Genomic DNA, 17484 nt, shown 5'->3' with positions numbered 1-17484 from the left:
GGGGGCTTGACAAGGTGGATGCAGAGAGGATGTTTTCACTGATGGGGGAGACTAGAACTCGGGGGCATAATCTTAGAATAAGGGGCCGCCCATTTAAAACTGAGATGAGGAGGAATTTCTTCTCTCAGAGGGTTGTAAATCTGTGGAATTCTCTGCCGCAGAGAGCTATGGAGGCTGGGACATTGAATATATTTAAGGTGGAGATAGACAGATTTTTGAGCGATGAGGGAGTGAAGGGTTATGGGGAGTGGGCGGGGAAGTGGAGCTGAGTCCATGATCGGATCAGCCATGGTCTTATTGAATGGCGGAGCAGGCTTGAGGGGCTGTATGGCCTACTCCTGCTCCTATTTCTTATGGTCTTATTGGTGTTTGGACCCCAGCTGTTCACAATATATATATAAATGATTTGGATGAGGGAACCAAATGTAATATTTCCAAGTTTGCTGACGACACAAAACGAGGTGGGATTGTGAGTTGTGAGGAGGATGTAAAGATGCTGCAAGATGATTTAGATAGGTTGTGTGAGTGGGCAAACACATGGCAGATGCCGTATAACGTGGATAAATGTGTGAAGTTATCCACTTCGGTAGAAAAAAACATAAGGACAAAGTATTATTTAAATGGTGATGACTTGGGAAGTGTGGATGTACAGATAACCTGGGTGTCCTTGTACACCAGTCATTGAAAGCAAACATGCAGGTGCAGCAAGCAGTTAGGGACAAATGGTATGTTGGCCTTCATTGCAAAAGGGTTTGAGTACAGGAGCAAGGAGGTCTTACTCCAGTTATACAGGGCCTTGGTGAGACCACACCTGGAGTATTGTGAGCAGTTTTGGTCTCCTGACCTAAGGAAAGATATACTTGCCACAGAGGGAGTGCAGCGAAGGTTCACCAGACTGATTCCTGGGATGGCAGTCCTGTCGTATGAGGAGAGATTGGGTCGACTAGGCCTGTATTCACTGGAGTTTAGAAGAATGAGCGGGGATCTCATTGAAAGGTATAAAATTCTGACGGGGTTGGACAGACTGGATGCGGGGAGAATGTTTCCCCTGGGCTGGGGAGTCTAGAACAAGGGGTCACAGTCTCAGGATACGGGGGAGGAAATTTCGGACCGAGATGAGGAGAAATGTTTTCACTCCGAGGGTGGTGAACCTGTGGAATTCTCTACCACAGAAGGCTGTGGAGACCAAGTCACTGAATATATTTAAGAGGGAGATAGATAGATTTCTAGACACAAAAGGCATCAAGGGGTATGGGGAGAAAGCGGAAATATGGTGTTGAGATAAAGGATCAGCCAGGATCATATTGAATGGTGCAGGCTCGAGGGGCCGAATGGCCTACTGCTCCCGTTCTCGATGTTTCTATGTTCTGGAGCCCGAGTATGGTAGGGGTAGGTGGCATGTGAGGGGGTTGGGCAACGAACCCTCTTTGAGCCTCAAGGTTCTCCCCTGAATAGATTTATCCAAAGCTCAATTCAAGGTCCTCCTCAACCCTGATCTGCCCACCTTCAAAAGCCCCCTCCGTGGTGCCAGCTGTGTCTCAGTGGCTCTGTCTCTCTCGCCCCGAGTCAGAAAGTCATGGGTTACAGTCTCACACACACACCGCAGACACGAGTTCCCCATAATGCAGGTGGCAGTACTGAGGGAGTGCCGCACTGTCGGAGGGGCAGTACTGAGGGAGTGCCGCACTGTCGGAGGGGCAGTACTGAGGGAGTGCCGCACTGTCGGAGGGTCAGTACTGAGGGAGTGCCGCACTGTCGGAGGGGCAGTACTGAGGGAGTGCCGCACTGTCGGAGGGGCAGTACTGAGGGAGTGCCGCACTGTCGGAGGGGCAGTACTGAGGAAGTGCCGCACTGTCGGAGGGGCAGTACTGAGGGAGCGCCGCACTGTAGGAGGGGCAGTACTGAGGGAGCGCCGCACTGTCGGAGGGGCAGTACTGAGGGAGCGCCGCACTGTCGGAGGGGCAGTACTGAGGGAGCGCCGCACTGTCGGTGGGGCAGTACTGAGGGAGTGTCGCACTGTCGGAGGGGCAGTATTGAAGGAGCGCCGCGCTGTCGGAGGGGCAGTACTGAGGGAGCACCGCACTGTCGGAGGGGCAGTACTGAGGGTAGCAGGCCAGGTAGATCAGGTGGTTAAGAAGCCACATGGAATACTTGCCTTTATTGGCTAAGGCATGGAATACAAGAGCAGGGAGGTTATGCTTGAACTGTATAAAACACTGGTTAGGCCACAGCTGGAGTACTGCGTGCAGTTCTGGTCACCACATTACAGGAAAGATGTGACTGCACTGGAGAGGGTGCAGAGGAGATTTACCAGGATGTTGCCTGGACTGGAGAATTTTAGCGATGAGGAAAGATTGGATAGGCTGGGGTTGTTTTCTTTGGAACAGAGGAGGCTGAGGGGAGACCTGATTGAGGTGTATAAAATGATGAGGGGCCTGGATAGAGTGGATAGGACGGACCTGTTTCCCCTTAGCAGAGGGGTCAACAACCAGGGGGCATAGATTTAAAGTAATTGGGGGGAGGTTTAGAGGGGATTTGAGGGGAAATGTCTTCACCCAGAGGGTGGTGGGGGTCTGGGGGGGAACTCACTGCCTGAAAGGGTGGTAGAGGCAGAAACCCTCACCACATTTAAAAAGTACCTGGAGGTGCACCTGAAGTGCCGTAACCTGCAGGGCTACGGACCCAGAGCTGGAGAGTGGGATTAGGCTGAGTAGCTCTTGGTCGGCCGGGGCGGACACGATGGACCGAAATGGCCTCCCTCCGTGCGGTAAATGTCTGTGATTCTGTGATTCTAACAGGATGCTATCGCCTTTGGGGCCGTGGGAGCCTTCGATTGGTCGGGGGGCCTGGTGGAGTTCAGGGGCAACACTTCGACATTCATCAACGTCTCCAAGGCCCAGAGCAACATGAAGAACGCCTACCTCGGTAAACGGGCCGTCCGCTGGCTATCCGACTGTGGGAGCGGCGCGCGTTATTCAAAGTCTCGGGCGATGCGGGTGCTGGAGTTGGGGGGGGGTGAGGGGGCATTGGGTGGATGGGGAGGTGAGGGGGGCAGGTGAGGGGGCATTGAGTGGGGAGGGTGAGGGGGGGGTGAGGGGGCGTTGAGTGGGGAGGGTGAGCGGGAGTTAAGGGGGCGTTGAGTGGGGCGGGTGAGGGGGAGTTAAGGGGGCGTTGAGTGGGGAGGGTGAGGGAGCGATGGCTGGGGAAGGGTGTGGGGTTTGGCCCAAGAAGAACGCAGCGGACAATTTTGGTGCATACAGCAAGATCCCACAACGAGGCGGATGCCCCAGTTAATCCCAGCAGTAATCCAGAGGGGGTTCGGTCGGGGTCACAGTTGAGTCTCAGGGAAGGGGAACAGAGGGAGCTGGGAATTACAAATGCCCAAATCACGAACAGTAGCGATGCAGGTTAACAAGGCCATAAGCAAAGCAAACCAAGAACTAGGGTTTATGGCTAGAGGGATAGAAATGAAAAAAAGAGAAGTTATGTTCAACTTGTCTCGAATCTTGGTTAGACCACACTTGGAGCACTGTGCACAGTTCTGGTCTGAGCCACCTTCCCCATTTTATTTTAACTCCAGACAGGGATGTACAATTGTTGAAGTTCATCCATGTGATCTTTAAATGTTTGCCATTGCCTATCCACCATCAACCCTTTAAGTATCATTCGTCAGTCTATTCTAGCCAATTCACGCCTCATACCATCGAAATTACCTTTCCTTAAGTTCAGGACCCTAGTCTCTGAATTAACTGTGTCACTCTCCATCTTAATGAAGAATTCTACCATATTATGGTCACTCTTCCCCAAGGGCCCTTGCACAACAAGATTGCTAATTAGTCCTTTCTCATTACACATCACCCAGTCTAGGATGGCCAGCCCTCTACTTGGTTTCTCGACATATTGGTCTAGAAAACCATCCCTAATACACTCCAGGAAATCTTCCTCCACCGCATTGCTACCAGTTAGGTTAGCCCAATCTATATGTAGATTAAAGTCGCCCATGATAACTGCTGCACCTTTATTGCACACATCCCTAATTTCTTGTTTGATGCTGTCCCCAACCTCACTACTACTGTTTAGTGGTCTGTACACAACTCCCACTAGTGTTTTCTGCCCTTTGGTATTCCGTAGCTCCACCCATACCAATTCCACATCATACAGGCTAATGTCCTTCCTTACTATTGCATTAATTTCCTCTTTAACCAGCAACGCCACCCTGCCTCCTTTTCCTTTCTGTCTATCCTTCCTAAATGTTGAATACCCCTGGATGTTGAGTTCCTAACCTTGGTCACCCTGGAGCCATGTCTCCGTGATGCCAATTACATCTACCCGTTAACTGCTATCTGCGCAGTTAATTCATCCACCCTATTCCGAATACTCCTCGCATTGAGGCACAGAGCCTTCAGGCTTGTCTTTTGAACACACTTTGCCCCTTTCAGATTTTGCTGTAATGTGGCCCTTTTTGTTTTTTGCCTTGGGTTTCTCTGCCCTCCACTTTTACTTTTCATCTTTCTATCTTTTGCTTCTGACTCCATTCTACTTCCCTCTGTCTCCCTGCATAGGTTCCCACCCCCCTGCCATATTAGTTTAACTCCTTCCCAACAGCACTAGTAAACACTCCCCTGAGGACATTGGTTCCGGTCCTGCCCAGGTGCAGACCGTCCGGTTTGTACTGGTCCCACCTCCCCCAGAACCGGTTCCAATGCCCCAGGAATTTGAATCCCTCGCTACTGCACCACTGCTCAAGCCACGTATTCATCTGAGCTATCCTGCGATTCCTACTCTGACTAGCACGTGCCACTGGTAGCAATCCTGAGATTAATACTTTTGAGGTCCTACTTTTTAATTTAGCTCCTAGCTCTATAAATTCGTCTCGTAGGACCTCATCCCGTTTTTTTACCTATATCGTTGGTGCCTATATGCACCATTACAACTGGCTGTTCACCCTCCCTTTTCAGAATGCCCTGCACCCGCTCCGAGACATCCTTGACCCTTGCACCAGGGAGGCAACATACCATCCTGGAGTCTCGGTTGCGGCCGCAGAAACGCCTATCTATTCCCCTTACAATAGAATTCCTATCACTGTCGCTCTCCCACTCTTTTTCCTGCCCTCCTGTGCAGCAGAACCCACCACGGTGCCATGAACCTGGCTGCTGCTGCTCTCCCCTGATGAGTGACCCCCCCCCCCCCCAACAGTACCCAAAGCGATGTATCTGTTTTGCAGGGGATGACCGCAGGGGACCCCTGCACTACCTTCCTTGCACTGCTCTTCCTGTTGGTCACCCATCCCCTATCTGGCTGGTACCCTTTACCTGCGGTAAGACCAACTCACTAAACGTGCTACTCACGTCAACCTCAGCATTGTGGATGCTCCAGAGTGAATCCACCCGCAGCTCCAGTGCCGCAATGCGGTCTGTCAGGAGCTGCAGGCGGATGCACTTCCCGCACACGTCATCGTCAGGGACACAGGAAGCCTCCTGACTTCCCACATAGCACAGGAGGAGCATAACACGTGTCCAAGCTCTCCTGCCATGACTTAACCCTTAGATTAACTTAGTTTGGCAACAATAATGCCGCAAGGTTACTTACTGATAGAGAAACGAAAAAGAAAAACTACTTACCAATCACCGGCCAATCACTTACCCCCTGGGCTGTGACGTCACCTTTCGATTTCTTTCCACTTCTTTTTTTGCCTCTCCTCCGAACCCTCGAGTTTCTCCTCGAATCTGTCGCTCCCTGACTGACTGATGGGCCTTTTATAGGGTGGATAGGACGGACCTGTTTCTCTTAGCAGAGGGGTCAACAACCAGGGAGCATTGATTTAAAGTAATTGGGGGGAGGTTTCGAGGGGATTTCAGGGGAAATGTCTTCGCCCAGAGGGCGGTGGGGGTCTGGGGCGGAACTCACTGCCTGAAAGGGTGGTAGAGGCAGAAACCCTCACCACATTTAAAAAGTACCTGGAGGTGCACTTGAAGTGCCGTAAACCTACAGGGCTACGGACCCAGAGCTGGAAAGTGGGATCAGGCTGGGTAGCTCTTGGTCGGCCGGCGAGGACACGATGGGCCGAATGGCCTCCCTCCGTGCTGTAAATGTTATATACGTGTGTAAAACTCAGCAATATGTAAGGTTTGCCACTAGGGGGCACACCTGTGGGAGACCTCCGGGTCACCTGTGCACCCTGGGTGAGCAGGTATAAAGTGCTGTTTCCTCACTCTAGAGTCTGAATAAAGAGACCAAGCTCACAACAGTTTGAGCTGACAATACCGGCTTGAGGAGTTATTCTGAACATAACTGTGAACATCTGTGATTCTCCGGTCAGTCTTGGTGAATTATTCTTGTGTGTTCCAGGCAATGTTTGTCGTTACGTTTGAAATCGCCGACGACTCGACCCGGCAGGAGAGCGTGCCGATCAAAGTTGAGGCCAAGAGGTAGGCCACTTGCTCAGCCTCCAAGCCCGCGAGGAAGTTGAGCGAGCTCCTGATCTCGGTCTGGGCGGGAGAGAAGGGAGCGGGTGTTGGGGGGCAGGGAGGGGAGCCATGGAGTGAGCAGAGGACTTGGGGTGGGACGTTTAAGGTTTCTGACTCGTGGGATAATCAAGGGGCTATCGGGAGGGAGGAACTTATTGCAATCACTATCACTAATGATGTAGTACTCGGTAAAATAACGGGACAAAAGGCGGACAAGTCCCCTGGACCTGATGGCTTACATCCGAGGGTTGAAAGAGAAGTGGCTGCAGAGATAGTGGATGCATTGGTTGTAATCTACCAAAATTCCCTGGATTCTGGAGCGGTTCCAGCGGATTGGAAAACCGCAAATGTAACGCCCCTATTTAAATAAGGAGGGAAACAAAAAGCAGGAAACTACAGACCAGTTAATCTGTTATGTCCGTAATGCACTTAAGAATGAATCCACGAGGCAATGTGTTGTACTCAAACTGTAGTGACCTTGGTCCAATATTCGTAACCCCAGAGTGAGGCAAAAGCATGGTGGGCAGCCTTTTATACTGGGCCCCCTGCACACCTATGCAGGTGACCCTCAGGTCTCCCACCGCAGTGCCCTCTGGTGGACAGCCTCTGCTACAGGGGCAGGAAACCTCGGTCTCCACCAGTTGCACCCTCTAGTGGTGCCAGCATAGTATATACACAGTGCAAACCTTATTGATAGTACATCAGATAACAAGATCTTATACAACTATACGGTGACGACACAGAGAGTATAACTATAGTCCGCATATATAACATAACCTAACATCTGTGGTTGGGAAAATGCTGGAGTCCATTATTAAGGAAGCAGTAGCGGGACATTTGGAAAAGCGTGATTCAATCAATCAGAGTGAGCACGGTTTTATGAAAGGGAAATCATGTTTGACAAATTTGCTGGAGTTCTTTGAGGATGTAATGAACAGGGTGCATCAGGGGGAACCAGTGGATGTGGTGTATTTGGATTTCCAGAAGGCATTCGATAAGGTGCCACATAAAAGGTTACTGCACAAGATAAAAGCTCACGGGGTTGGGGGTAATATATTAGCATGGATAGAGGATTGGTTAACAAACAGAAAACAGAGAGAGTTGTGATAAATGGGTCATTTTCCGGGTGGCAAACAGTAACTAGTGGGGTGCCGCAGGGATCGGTGCTGGGTCCTCAACTATATACAATCAATAATAATGACTTGGATGAGGGGACCGAGTGTAATGTAGCCAAGTTTGCTGATGATACAACGATGGGTGGGAAAGCAAAGTGTGAGGAGGACACAAAAAATCTGCAAAGGGATATAGACAGGCCAAGTGAGTGAGCAGATGGAGTATAATGTGGGAAAATGTGAGGTTATCCACTTTGGCAGAAAAAATAGAAAAGCAAATTATAATTTAAATCGAGAAAAATTGCAAAGTGCTGCAGTACAGAGGGACCTGGTGGTCCTTGTACATGAAACACAAAAAGTTAGTATGCAGATACAGCAAGTGATCAGGAAGGCAAATGATATCTTGATCTTTATTGCAAGGGGGATAGAGTATAAAAGCAGGGAAGTCCTGCTACAACTGTACAGGGTATTGGTGAGGCCACACCTGGAGTACTGCGTGCAGTTTTGGTCTCCGTATTCAAGGAGGGATATACTTGTATTGGAGGCTGTTCAGAGAAGGTTCACTCGGTTGATTCCGGAGATGAAGGGGTTGACTTACGAAGCAAGGTTGAGCAGGTTGGGCCTCTACTCATTGGAGTTCAGAAGAATGAGAGGTGATCTTATCGAAACTTATAATATAATGAGGGTGCTCGACAAGGTGGATGCAGAGAGGATGTTTCCGCTCATAGGGGAAACTAAAACTAGGGGGCATGGTGTCAGAATAAGGGGCCGCCCATTTAAAACTGAGATGAGGAGGAATTTCTTCTCTGAGGGTTGTAAATCTGTGGAATTCTCTGCCCCAGAGAGCTGTGGAGGCTGGGTCATTGAATATATTTAAGGCGGAGATAGACAGATTTTTGAGCGATAAGGGAATAAAGGGTTATGGGGAGCGGGCAGGGAAGTGGAGCTGAGTCCATGATCAGATCAGCCATGGTCGTATTAAATGGCAGAGCAGGCTCGAGGGGCCAAATGGCCGACTCCTGCTCCTATTTCTTATGTTCTTGAGACGATGGTTGAGGGCTGAACAGCAACCTCCTCACTTGTTGTCTAGGCCAAATGCTCAGCAATAAACCCATGCTGTACCTGCCCTGGGAGTGTTTGATGGGATAATGTAGAGGGAGCTTTACTCTGTATCTAACCCGTGCTGTACCTGCCCTGGGAGTGTTTGATGGGACAGTGTTGAGGGAGCTTTACTCTGTATCTAACCCCATGCTGTACCTGCCCTGGGAGTGTGTGATGGGACAGTGTAGAGGGAGCTTTACTCTGTATCTAACCCCATGCTGTACCTGCCCTGGGAGTGTTTGATGGGACAGTGTAGGGGGAGCTTTACTCTGTATCTAACCCCGTGATGTACCTGCCCTGGGAGTGTTTGATGGGACAGTGTAGAGGGAGCTTTACTCTGTATCTAACCCGTGCTGTACCTGCCCTGGGAGTGCTTGATGGGACAATGTCGAGGGAGCTTTACTCTATATCTAACCCCATGCTGTACCTGCCCTGGGAGTGTTTGATGGGACAGTGTAGAGGGAGCTTTACTCTGTATCTAACCCGTGCTGCACCTGCCCTGGCAGTGTTTGATGGGATAGTAGAGGGAGCTTTACTCTGTATCTAACCCCGTGCTGTACCTGCCCTGGGAGTGTGTGATGGGACAGTGTAGAGGGAGCTTTACTCTGTATCTAACCCTGTGCTGTACCTGCCCTGGGAGTGTTTGATGGGACAGTGTAGGGGGAGCTTTAGTCTGTATCTAGCCCGTGTGCTGTACCTGCCCTGGGAGTGTTTGATGGGACAGTGTTGAGGGAGCTTTACTCTGTATCTAACCCCATGCTGTACCTGCCCTGGGAGTGCTTGATGGAACAGTGTCGAGGGAGCTTTACTTTATATCTAACCCCATGCTGTACCTGCCCTGGGAGTGTTTGATGGGGCAGTGTAGAGGGAGTTTTACTCTGTATTTAACCCCGTGCTGTACCTGCCCTGGGAGTGTTTGATGGGACAGTGTAGAGGGAGCTTTACTCTGTATCTAACCCCGTGCTGTACCTGCCCTGGGAGTGTTTGATGGGACAGTGTAGAGGGAGCTTTACTCTGTATCTAACCCCGTGCTGTACCTGCCCTGGGAGTGTTTGATGGGACAGTGTAGAGGGAGCTTTACTCTATATCTAACCCCGTGCTGTACCAGCCCTGAGAGTGTTTGATGGGACAGTGTAGAGGGAGCTTTACTCTGTATCTAACCCCGTGCTGCACCTGCCCTGGGAGTGTTTGATGGGACAGTGACTAAGAGTAAGATTATTAATCTTCACATGACTAACGCTGGGTGAAATTCTTCCTTTAGTGAGAATGAACTGAGGATTCTGAAGGACAGTGTTCACACGAGGATCATTCCTGTTCAATACGCTGTTAAAGTCATCATCTCCAGGTGAGACTTCTGTCTCCGCTTACAGTTATCATAGAGTCACAGAAATTTACAGCATGGAGGGAGGCCATTCGGCCCATCGTATCCTCGCCGGCCGACCAAGAGCTACCCAGCCTGATCCCACTTTCCAGCTCTGGGTCCATAGCCCTGTAGGTTACGGCACTTCAAGTGCACCTCCAGGTACTTTTTAAATGTGGTGAGGGTTTCTGCCTCTACCACCCTTTCAGGCCGTGAGTTCCAGACCCCCACCGCCCTCTGGGTGAAGTCATTTCCCCTCAAATCCCCTCTAAACCTCCCCCCAATTACTTTAAATCAAGGCCCCCTGGTTGTTGACCCCTCTGCTAAGGGGAAACAGGTCCGTCCTATCCACCCTATCCAGGCCCCTCATCATTTTATACACCTCAATCAGGTCTCCCCTCAGCCTCCTCTGTTCCAAAGAAAACAATCCCAGCCTATCCAATCTTTCCTCATCGCTAAAATTCTCCAGTCCAGGCAACATCCTGGTAAATCTCCTCTGCACCCTCTCCATTGCAGTCACATCTTTCCTGTAATGTGGTGACCAGAACTGCACGCAGTACTCCAGCTGTGGCCTAACCAGTGTTTTATACAGTTCAAGCATAACCTCCCTGCTCTTGTATTCTGTGCCTCGGCCAATAAAGGCAAGTATCCCGTATGCCTTCTTAACCACCTGATCTACCTGGCCTGCTACCTTCAGGGATCTGTGGACCTGCACTCCAAGATCCCTCTGTTCCTCTACACCTCTCAGTATCCTACCATTTAATGTGTATTCCCTCGCCTTGTGAGCCCTCCCCCAAACTGCATTTCCTCACACCTATCCAACATTGCGGCACTCCCTCAGTACTGCCCCTCCGACAGTGCGGCGCTCCCTCAGTACTGCCCCTCCGACAGTGCAGCGCTCCCTCAGTACTGCCCCTCTGACAGTACTGCACTCTCTCAGTACTGCCCCTCCGACAGTGCGGCACTCCCTCAGTACTGCACCTCCGACAGTGCGGCGTTCCCTCAGTACTACCCCTCCGACAGTGCAGTGCTCCCTCAGTACTGCCCCTCCGACAGTGCGGCACTCCCTCAGTACTGCCTCTCCGACAGTGCGGCGCTCCCTCAAAACTGCCCCTCCGACAGTGCAGAGCTCCCTCAGTACTGCCCCTCCGACAGTGCGGTGCTCCCTCAGTACTGCCCCTCCGAAAGTGCGGCGCTCCCTCAGTACTGCCCCTCCGACAGTGCGGCGCTCCCTCAGTACTGCCCCTCCAATAGTGCGGCACTCCCTCAGTACTGCCCCTCCGACAGTGCAGCACTCCCTCAGTACTGCCCCTCTGACAGTGCGGCACTCCCTCAGTACTGTCCCTCCGACAGTGCGGAGCTCCCTCAGTACTGCCCCTCCGACATTGCGGCACTCCCTCAGTACTGCCCCTCCGACAGTGCGGTGCTCCCTCAGTACTGCCCCTCCGAAAGTGCGGCGCTCCCTCAGTACTGTCTCTCCGACAGTGCGTCACTCCCTCAGTACTGCACCTCCGACAGTGCGGCATTCCCTCAGTACTACCCCTCCGACAGTGCAATGCTCCCTCAGTACTGCCCCTCCGACAGTGCGGCACTCCCTCAGTACTGCCTCTCCGACAGTGTGTCGCTCCCTCAAAACTGCCCCTCCGACAGTGCAGAGCTCCCTCAGTACTGCCCCTCCGACAGTGCGGTGCTCCCTCAGTACTGCCCCTCCGAATGTGCGGCGCTCCCTCAGTACTGCCCCTCCGACAGTGCGGCGCTCCCTCAGTACTGCCCCTCCAATAGTGCGGCACTCCCTCAGTACTGCCCCTCCGACAGTGCAGCACTCCCTCAGTACTGCCCCTCTGACAGTGCGGCACTCCCTCAGTACTGTCCCTCCGACAGTGCGGAGCTCCCTCAGTACTGCCCCTCCGACATTGCGGCACTCCCTCAGTACTGCCCCTCCGACAGTGCGGTGCTCCCTCAGTACTGCCCCTCCGAAAGTGCGGCGCTCCCTCAGTACTGTCCCTCCGACAGTGCGGCGCTCCCTCAGTACTGCCCCTCCGACAGTGGGCACTCCCTCAGTATTGCACCTCAAACAGTGCGGCATTCCCTCAGTACTGCCCCTCCGACAGTGCGGTATTCCCTCAGTACTGCCCCTCCGAAAGTGCGGCGCTCCCTCAGTACTGCCCCTCCGACAGTGCGGCACTCCCTCAGTACTGCACCTCCGACAGTGCGGCATTCCCTCAGTACTACCCCTCCGACAGTGCAGTGCTCCCTCAGTACTGCCCCTCCGACAGTGCGGCACTCCCTCAGTACTGCCTCTCCGACAGTGCGGCGCTCCCTCAAAACTGCCCCTCCGACAGTGCAGAGCTCCCTCAGTACTGCCCCTCCGACAGTGCGGTGCTCCCTCAGTACTGCCCCTCCGAAAGTGCGGCGCTCCCTCAGTACTGCCCCTCCGACAGTGCGGCGCTCCCTCAGTACTGCCCCTCCAATAGTGCGGCACTCCCTCAGTACTGCCCCTCCGACAGTGCAGCACTCCCTCAGTACTGCCCCTCTGACAGTGCGGCACTCCCTCAGTACTGTCCCTCCGACAGTGCGGAGCTCCCTCAGTACTGCCCCTCCGACATTGCGGCACTCCCTCAGTACTGCCCCTCCGACAGTGCGGTGCTCCCTCAGTACTGCCCCTCCGAAAGTGCGGAGCTCCCTCAGTACTGTCCCTCCGACAGTGCGGCACTCCCTCAGTACTATACCTCCGACAGTGCGGCATTCCCTCAGTACTACCCCTCCGACAGTGCAATGCTCCCTCAGTACTGCCCCTCCGACAGTGCGGCACTCCCTCAGTACTGCCTCTCCGACAGTGCGGCGCTCCCTCAAAACTGCCCCTCCGACAGTGCAGAGCTCCCTCAGTACTGCCCCTCCGACAGTGCGGTGCTCCCTCAGTACTGCCCCTCCGAATGTGCGGCGCTCCCTCAGTACTGCCCCTCCGACAGTGCGGCGCTCCCTCAGTACTGCCCCTCCAATAGTGCGGCACTCCCTCAGTACTGCCCCTCCGACAGTGCAGCACTCCCTCAGTACTGCCCCTCTGACAGTGCGGCACTAACTCAGTACTGTCCCTCCGACAGTGCGGAGCTCCCTCAGTACTGCCCCTCCGACATTGCGGCACTCCCTCAGTACTGCCCCTCCGACAGTGCGGTGCTCCCTCAGTACTGCCCCTCCGAAAGTGCGGCGCTCCCTCAGTACTGTCCCTCCGACAGTGCGGCGCTCCCTCAGTACTGCCCCTCCGACAGTGGGCACTCCCTCAGTATTGCACCTCAAACAGTGCGGCATTCCCTCAGTACTGCCCCTCCGACAGTGCGGTATTCCCTCAGTACTGCCCCTCCGACAGTGCGGCGCTCCCTCAGTACTGCCCGTCCAATAGTGCGGCACTCCCTCAGTACTGCCCCTCCGACAGTGCGGCACTCCCTCAGTACTGTCCCTCCGACAGTGCGGAGCTCCCTCAGTACTGCCCCTCCGACAGTGCGGCACTCCCTCAGTACTGCCCCTCCGACAGTGCGGTGCTCCCTCAGTACTGCCCCTCCGAAAGTGCGGAGCTCCCTCAGTACTGCCCCTCCGACAGTGCAGCACTCCCTCAGTACTGCCTCTCTGACAGTGCGGCACTCCCTCAGTACTGTCCCTCCGACAGTGCGGAGCTCCCTCAGTACTGTCCCTCCCACAGTGCGGCACTCCCTCAGTACTGCCCCTCCGACAGTGCAGCACTCCCTCGATCTTTATTTAGCTGTAAAACGCTTTGTGACAACAACAAACTTTATTTATATGACGCCTTTAACACAGTAAAAAGTCCCACTGGTGTGCGATAAGACCAAATATTTCACACCGAGAATAAGGTCAAATCAGGACAGGTGACCAAAAGCTCGGACAAAGAGGTATGCTTTAAGGAACGTCTTAAAGGAGAAGAGAGAGTTGGAGAGGCTCAGGGAGGGACACTTGCCATTGAGGGAGTGCAACGAAGGTTCACCAGACTGATTCCTGGGATGGGGGGGATTGTCCTATGAGGAGAGATTGAGTAGACTGGGCCGATATTCTCTAGAGTTTAGAAGAATGAGAGGGGATCTCATTGAAACACACACAATTCTTCCAGGGCTTGACAGGGTAGATACAGGGAGGGTGTTTCCCCCCCGGGCTGGGGAGTCTAGAACCAGGGGTCACACAGTCTCAGGATAAGGGCTCGACCCTTGAGGACTGAGGCGAGGAGAAACTTCTTCACTCAGAGGGGGGTGAATCTTTGCAATTCTCTGCCCCAGAGGGCATTGAATGAGTGCCATGGCCATTGAGCTCGTTCTTCTCTGTACTGCGTATGGAGTATAAAAGCAGGGAAGTGCTGCTACAACTGTACAGGGTATTGGTGAGGCCACACCTGGAGTACTGCGTGCAGTTTTGGTCTCCGTATTTAAGGAGGGATATACTTGTATTGGAGGCTGTTCAGAGAAGGTTCACTCGGTTGATTCCAGAGATGAGGGGGTTGATTTATGAAGAAAGATTGAGTAGGTTGGGCCTCTACTCATTGGAGTTCAGAAGAATTAGAGGTGATCTTATCGAAACGTATAAGATACTGAGGGGGCTTGACAAGGTGGATGCAGAGAGGATGTTTCCCCTCTTGGGGGGAATCTAGAACTAGGGGGCATCATTTCAGAATAAGGGGCCGCCCATTTAAAACTGAGATGAGGAGGAATTTCTTCTCAGAGGGTTGTAAATCTGAGGAATTCTCTGCCCCAGAGAGCTGTGGAGGCTGGGTCATTGAATATATTTAAGGTGGAGATAGACAGATTTTTGAGCGATGAGGGAGTGAAGGGTTATGGGGAGCGGGTGGGGAAGTGGAGCTGAGTCCATGATCAGATCAGCCATGGTCGTATTGAATGGCGGAGCAGGCTCGAGGGGCCGAATGGCCGACTCCTGCTTCTATTTCTGATGTTCTTATGTTCTCCTCCTCACAGATTGGGCCACACACGTTATGTCAGCTTCGGGGGCACAGCGGATGAAAAGAGATCCATTCAGCACACTTACAAAGTACGTACCACAATAACAAGAGCTTGGAGTTATATCCATATATATATATTTTTATTCGTTCCTGGGATGTGGGCGTCGCTGGCAAGGCCCGGCATTTATTGCCCGTCCCTCGTCGCCGTTGAGAAGGTGGGGGTGAGCCTCCTTCTTGAACCGCTGCAGTCCGGGTGGTGAAGGTGCTCCCACAGTGCTGTTGGGGAGGGAGTTCCAGGATTGTGACCCAGCAACGACGAAGGAACGGCCGATATATTTCCAAGTTGGGATGGTGTGTGACTTGGAGGGGAACGTGGAGGTGGTGGTGTTCCCATGCGCCTGCTGCCCTTGTCCTTCTAGGTGGTAGAGGTCACGGGTTTGAGAGGTGCTGCCGAAGAAGCCTTGGCGAGTTGCTGCAGTGCATCTTGTAGATGGTACACACTGCAGCCAGGGGGCGCCGGTGGTGGAGGGAGTAAGTGTTGAAGGTGGTGGGTAGCGTGTCGATCAAGCGGGGCTGCTTTGTCCTGGACGGTGTCGAGCTTCTCGAGTGTTTGTTGGAGCTGCAACTCATCCAGGCAAGTGGAGAGTGTTCCCTCACACTCCTGACTTGTGCCTTGTAGATGGTGGGAAGGCTTTGGGGAGTCGGGAGGTGAGACACTGGCCACAGAATACCCAGCCTCTGACCTGCTCTTATGTCCACAGTATTTATGTAGTCGGTCCTGTTAAGTTTCTGGTCAATGGTGACCCCCGGGATGTTGATGGTGGAGGGATTCGGCCATGGTAATACCGTTGAATGTCGAGGGGCGGTGGTTAGACCCTCGCTTGTTGGAGATGGTCATTGCCTGGCACTTGTGTGGTGCGAATGTTACTTGCCACGTATCGCCCGAGCCTGAATGTTGTCCAGGTCTTGCTGCGTGTGAGCATGGACTGTTCCATTATCTGAGGAGTTGCGAATGGAACTGAACACTGTGCAGTCATCAGCGAACATCCCCACTTCTGACCTTAGGATGGAGGGAAGGTCATTGATGGAGCAGCAGAAGATGGCCAGGTCTTTATCGAGCGTCGTTAACTCTGTAAAAGGTCCCAAGGCGGCCACAGGAGCATTAATCAGACAATCATCAAACACCGAGCCACATAAGGAGACATTCGGGACAAGTGACCAGAAGCTGGGTCAAAGAGGGAGGTTTTAAGGAACGTCTTCAAGAAGGAGAGAGAGAGAGAGGCGGAGAGGTTTAGGGAGGGAGTTCCAGAGCTTGGGGCCCAGGCAGCTGAAGGCACGGCCACCGATTGTGGAACGATGGAAATCGGGGGATGGGCAAGAGACCAGAATTGGAGGAGTGCAGAGATCTCGGAGGGTTGTACGGGCTGGAGGAGGTTAAAGAGATAGGGAGGGGTGTAGGGGCTGTACGAGGTTACAGAGATAGGGAGGGGTATAGGGGCTGGAGGAGGTTACAGAGATAGGAAGGGGTGAAGGGGCTGGAGGAGATTACAGAGATAGGGAGGGGTGTATTGGCTGGAGGAGGTTACAGAGATAGGGAGGGTTGTAGGGACTGGAGGAGGTTACAGAGATAGGGAGGGTTGTAGGGGCTAGAGGAGGTTACAGAGATAGGGAGGGGTGTAGGGGCTGGAGGGGGTTACAGAGATAGGGAGGGGTGTAGGGGCTGGAGAAGGTTACAGAGATAGGGAGGGGTGTAGGGGCTGGAGGTGGTTACAGAGATAGGGAGGGTTGTAGGGGCTGGAGGAAGTTACAGAGATAGGGAGGGGTGTAGGGGCTGGAGGGGGTTACAGAGATAGGGAGGGGTGTAGGGGCTGGAGAAGGTTACAGAGATAGGGAGGGGTGTAGGGGCTGGAGGTGGTTACAGAGATAGGGAGGATTGTAGGGGCTGGAGGAGGTTACAGAGATAGGGAGGGGTGTAGGGGCTGGAGAAGGTTACAGAGATAGGGAGGGGTGTAGGGGTTGGAGGTGGTTACAGAGATAGGGAGGGTTGTAGGGGCTGGAGGAGGTTACAGAGACAGGGAGGGGTGTAGGGGCTGGAGGGGGTTACAGAGATAGGGAGGGGTGTAAAGGCTGGAGGAGGTTACAGAGATAGGGAGGGGTGTAGGGGCTGGAGGAGGTTACAGAGATAGGGAGGGGTATAGGGGCTAGAGGAGGTTGCAGAGATAGGGAGGGGTGTAGGGGCGCGAGGAGGTTACAGAGATAGGGAGGGCTGTAGGTGCTCGAGGAGGTTACAGAGATAGGGAGGGTTGTGGGGACTGGAGGAGGTTACAGAGATAGGGAGGGTTGTAGGGGCTGGAGGAGGTTACAGAGATAGAGAGGGGTGTAGGGGCTGGAGGAGGTTACAGAGAGAGCAAGGGGCTGAATGGGCCTCCTTCTGTTCCTAATGTAACAGGCTCGAGGGGCTGAATGGGCCTCCTCCTGTTCCTGTGTAAC

The 17484-nt window shown here is 53.2% G+C and overlaps 2 protein-coding genes across 2 annotated transcripts in view; both read left to right on the top strand.

Moving 5' to 3' along the window:
• LOC139248124 (integrin alpha-1-like) overlaps window positions 1–10016 on the top strand; it is a 23577-nt gene extending 13561 nt beyond the window's left edge. Inside the window, exons 8-10 of the mRNA XM_070871873.1 lie at window positions 2799–2925; window positions 6349–6428; window positions 9942–10016. Coding sequence (XP_070727974.1) covers window positions 2799–2925; window positions 6349–6371 — 150 coding nt within the window. The 3' untranslated portion in view covers window positions 6372–6428; window positions 9942–10016. The remainder of the gene's footprint in view (window positions 1–2798; window positions 2926–6348; window positions 6429–9941) is intronic.
• LOC139248123 (integrin alpha-D-like) overlaps window positions 6537–17484 on the top strand; it is a 24906-nt gene continuing 13958 nt past the window's right edge. Inside the window, exons 1-3 of the mRNA XM_070871872.1 lie at window positions 6537–6541; window positions 9942–10025; window positions 15011–15083. Of these exons, the coding sequence (XP_070727973.1) occupies window positions 6537–6541; window positions 9942–10025; window positions 15011–15083 (162 nt within the window). The remainder of the gene's footprint in view (window positions 6542–9941; window positions 10026–15010; window positions 15084–17484) is intronic.

The sequence above is a fragment of the Pristiophorus japonicus genome, unplaced genomic scaffold (assembly GCF_044704955.1).
Source record: "Pristiophorus japonicus isolate sPriJap1 unplaced genomic scaffold, sPriJap1.hap1 HAP1_SCAFFOLD_29, whole genome shotgun sequence".
NCBI lineage: Eukaryota > Metazoa > Chordata > Chondrichthyes > Pristiophoridae > Pristiophorus > Pristiophorus japonicus.
Note: the sequence above shows the minus strand (reverse complement) of the source record. Positions and strands in the feature narration are given on the sequence as shown.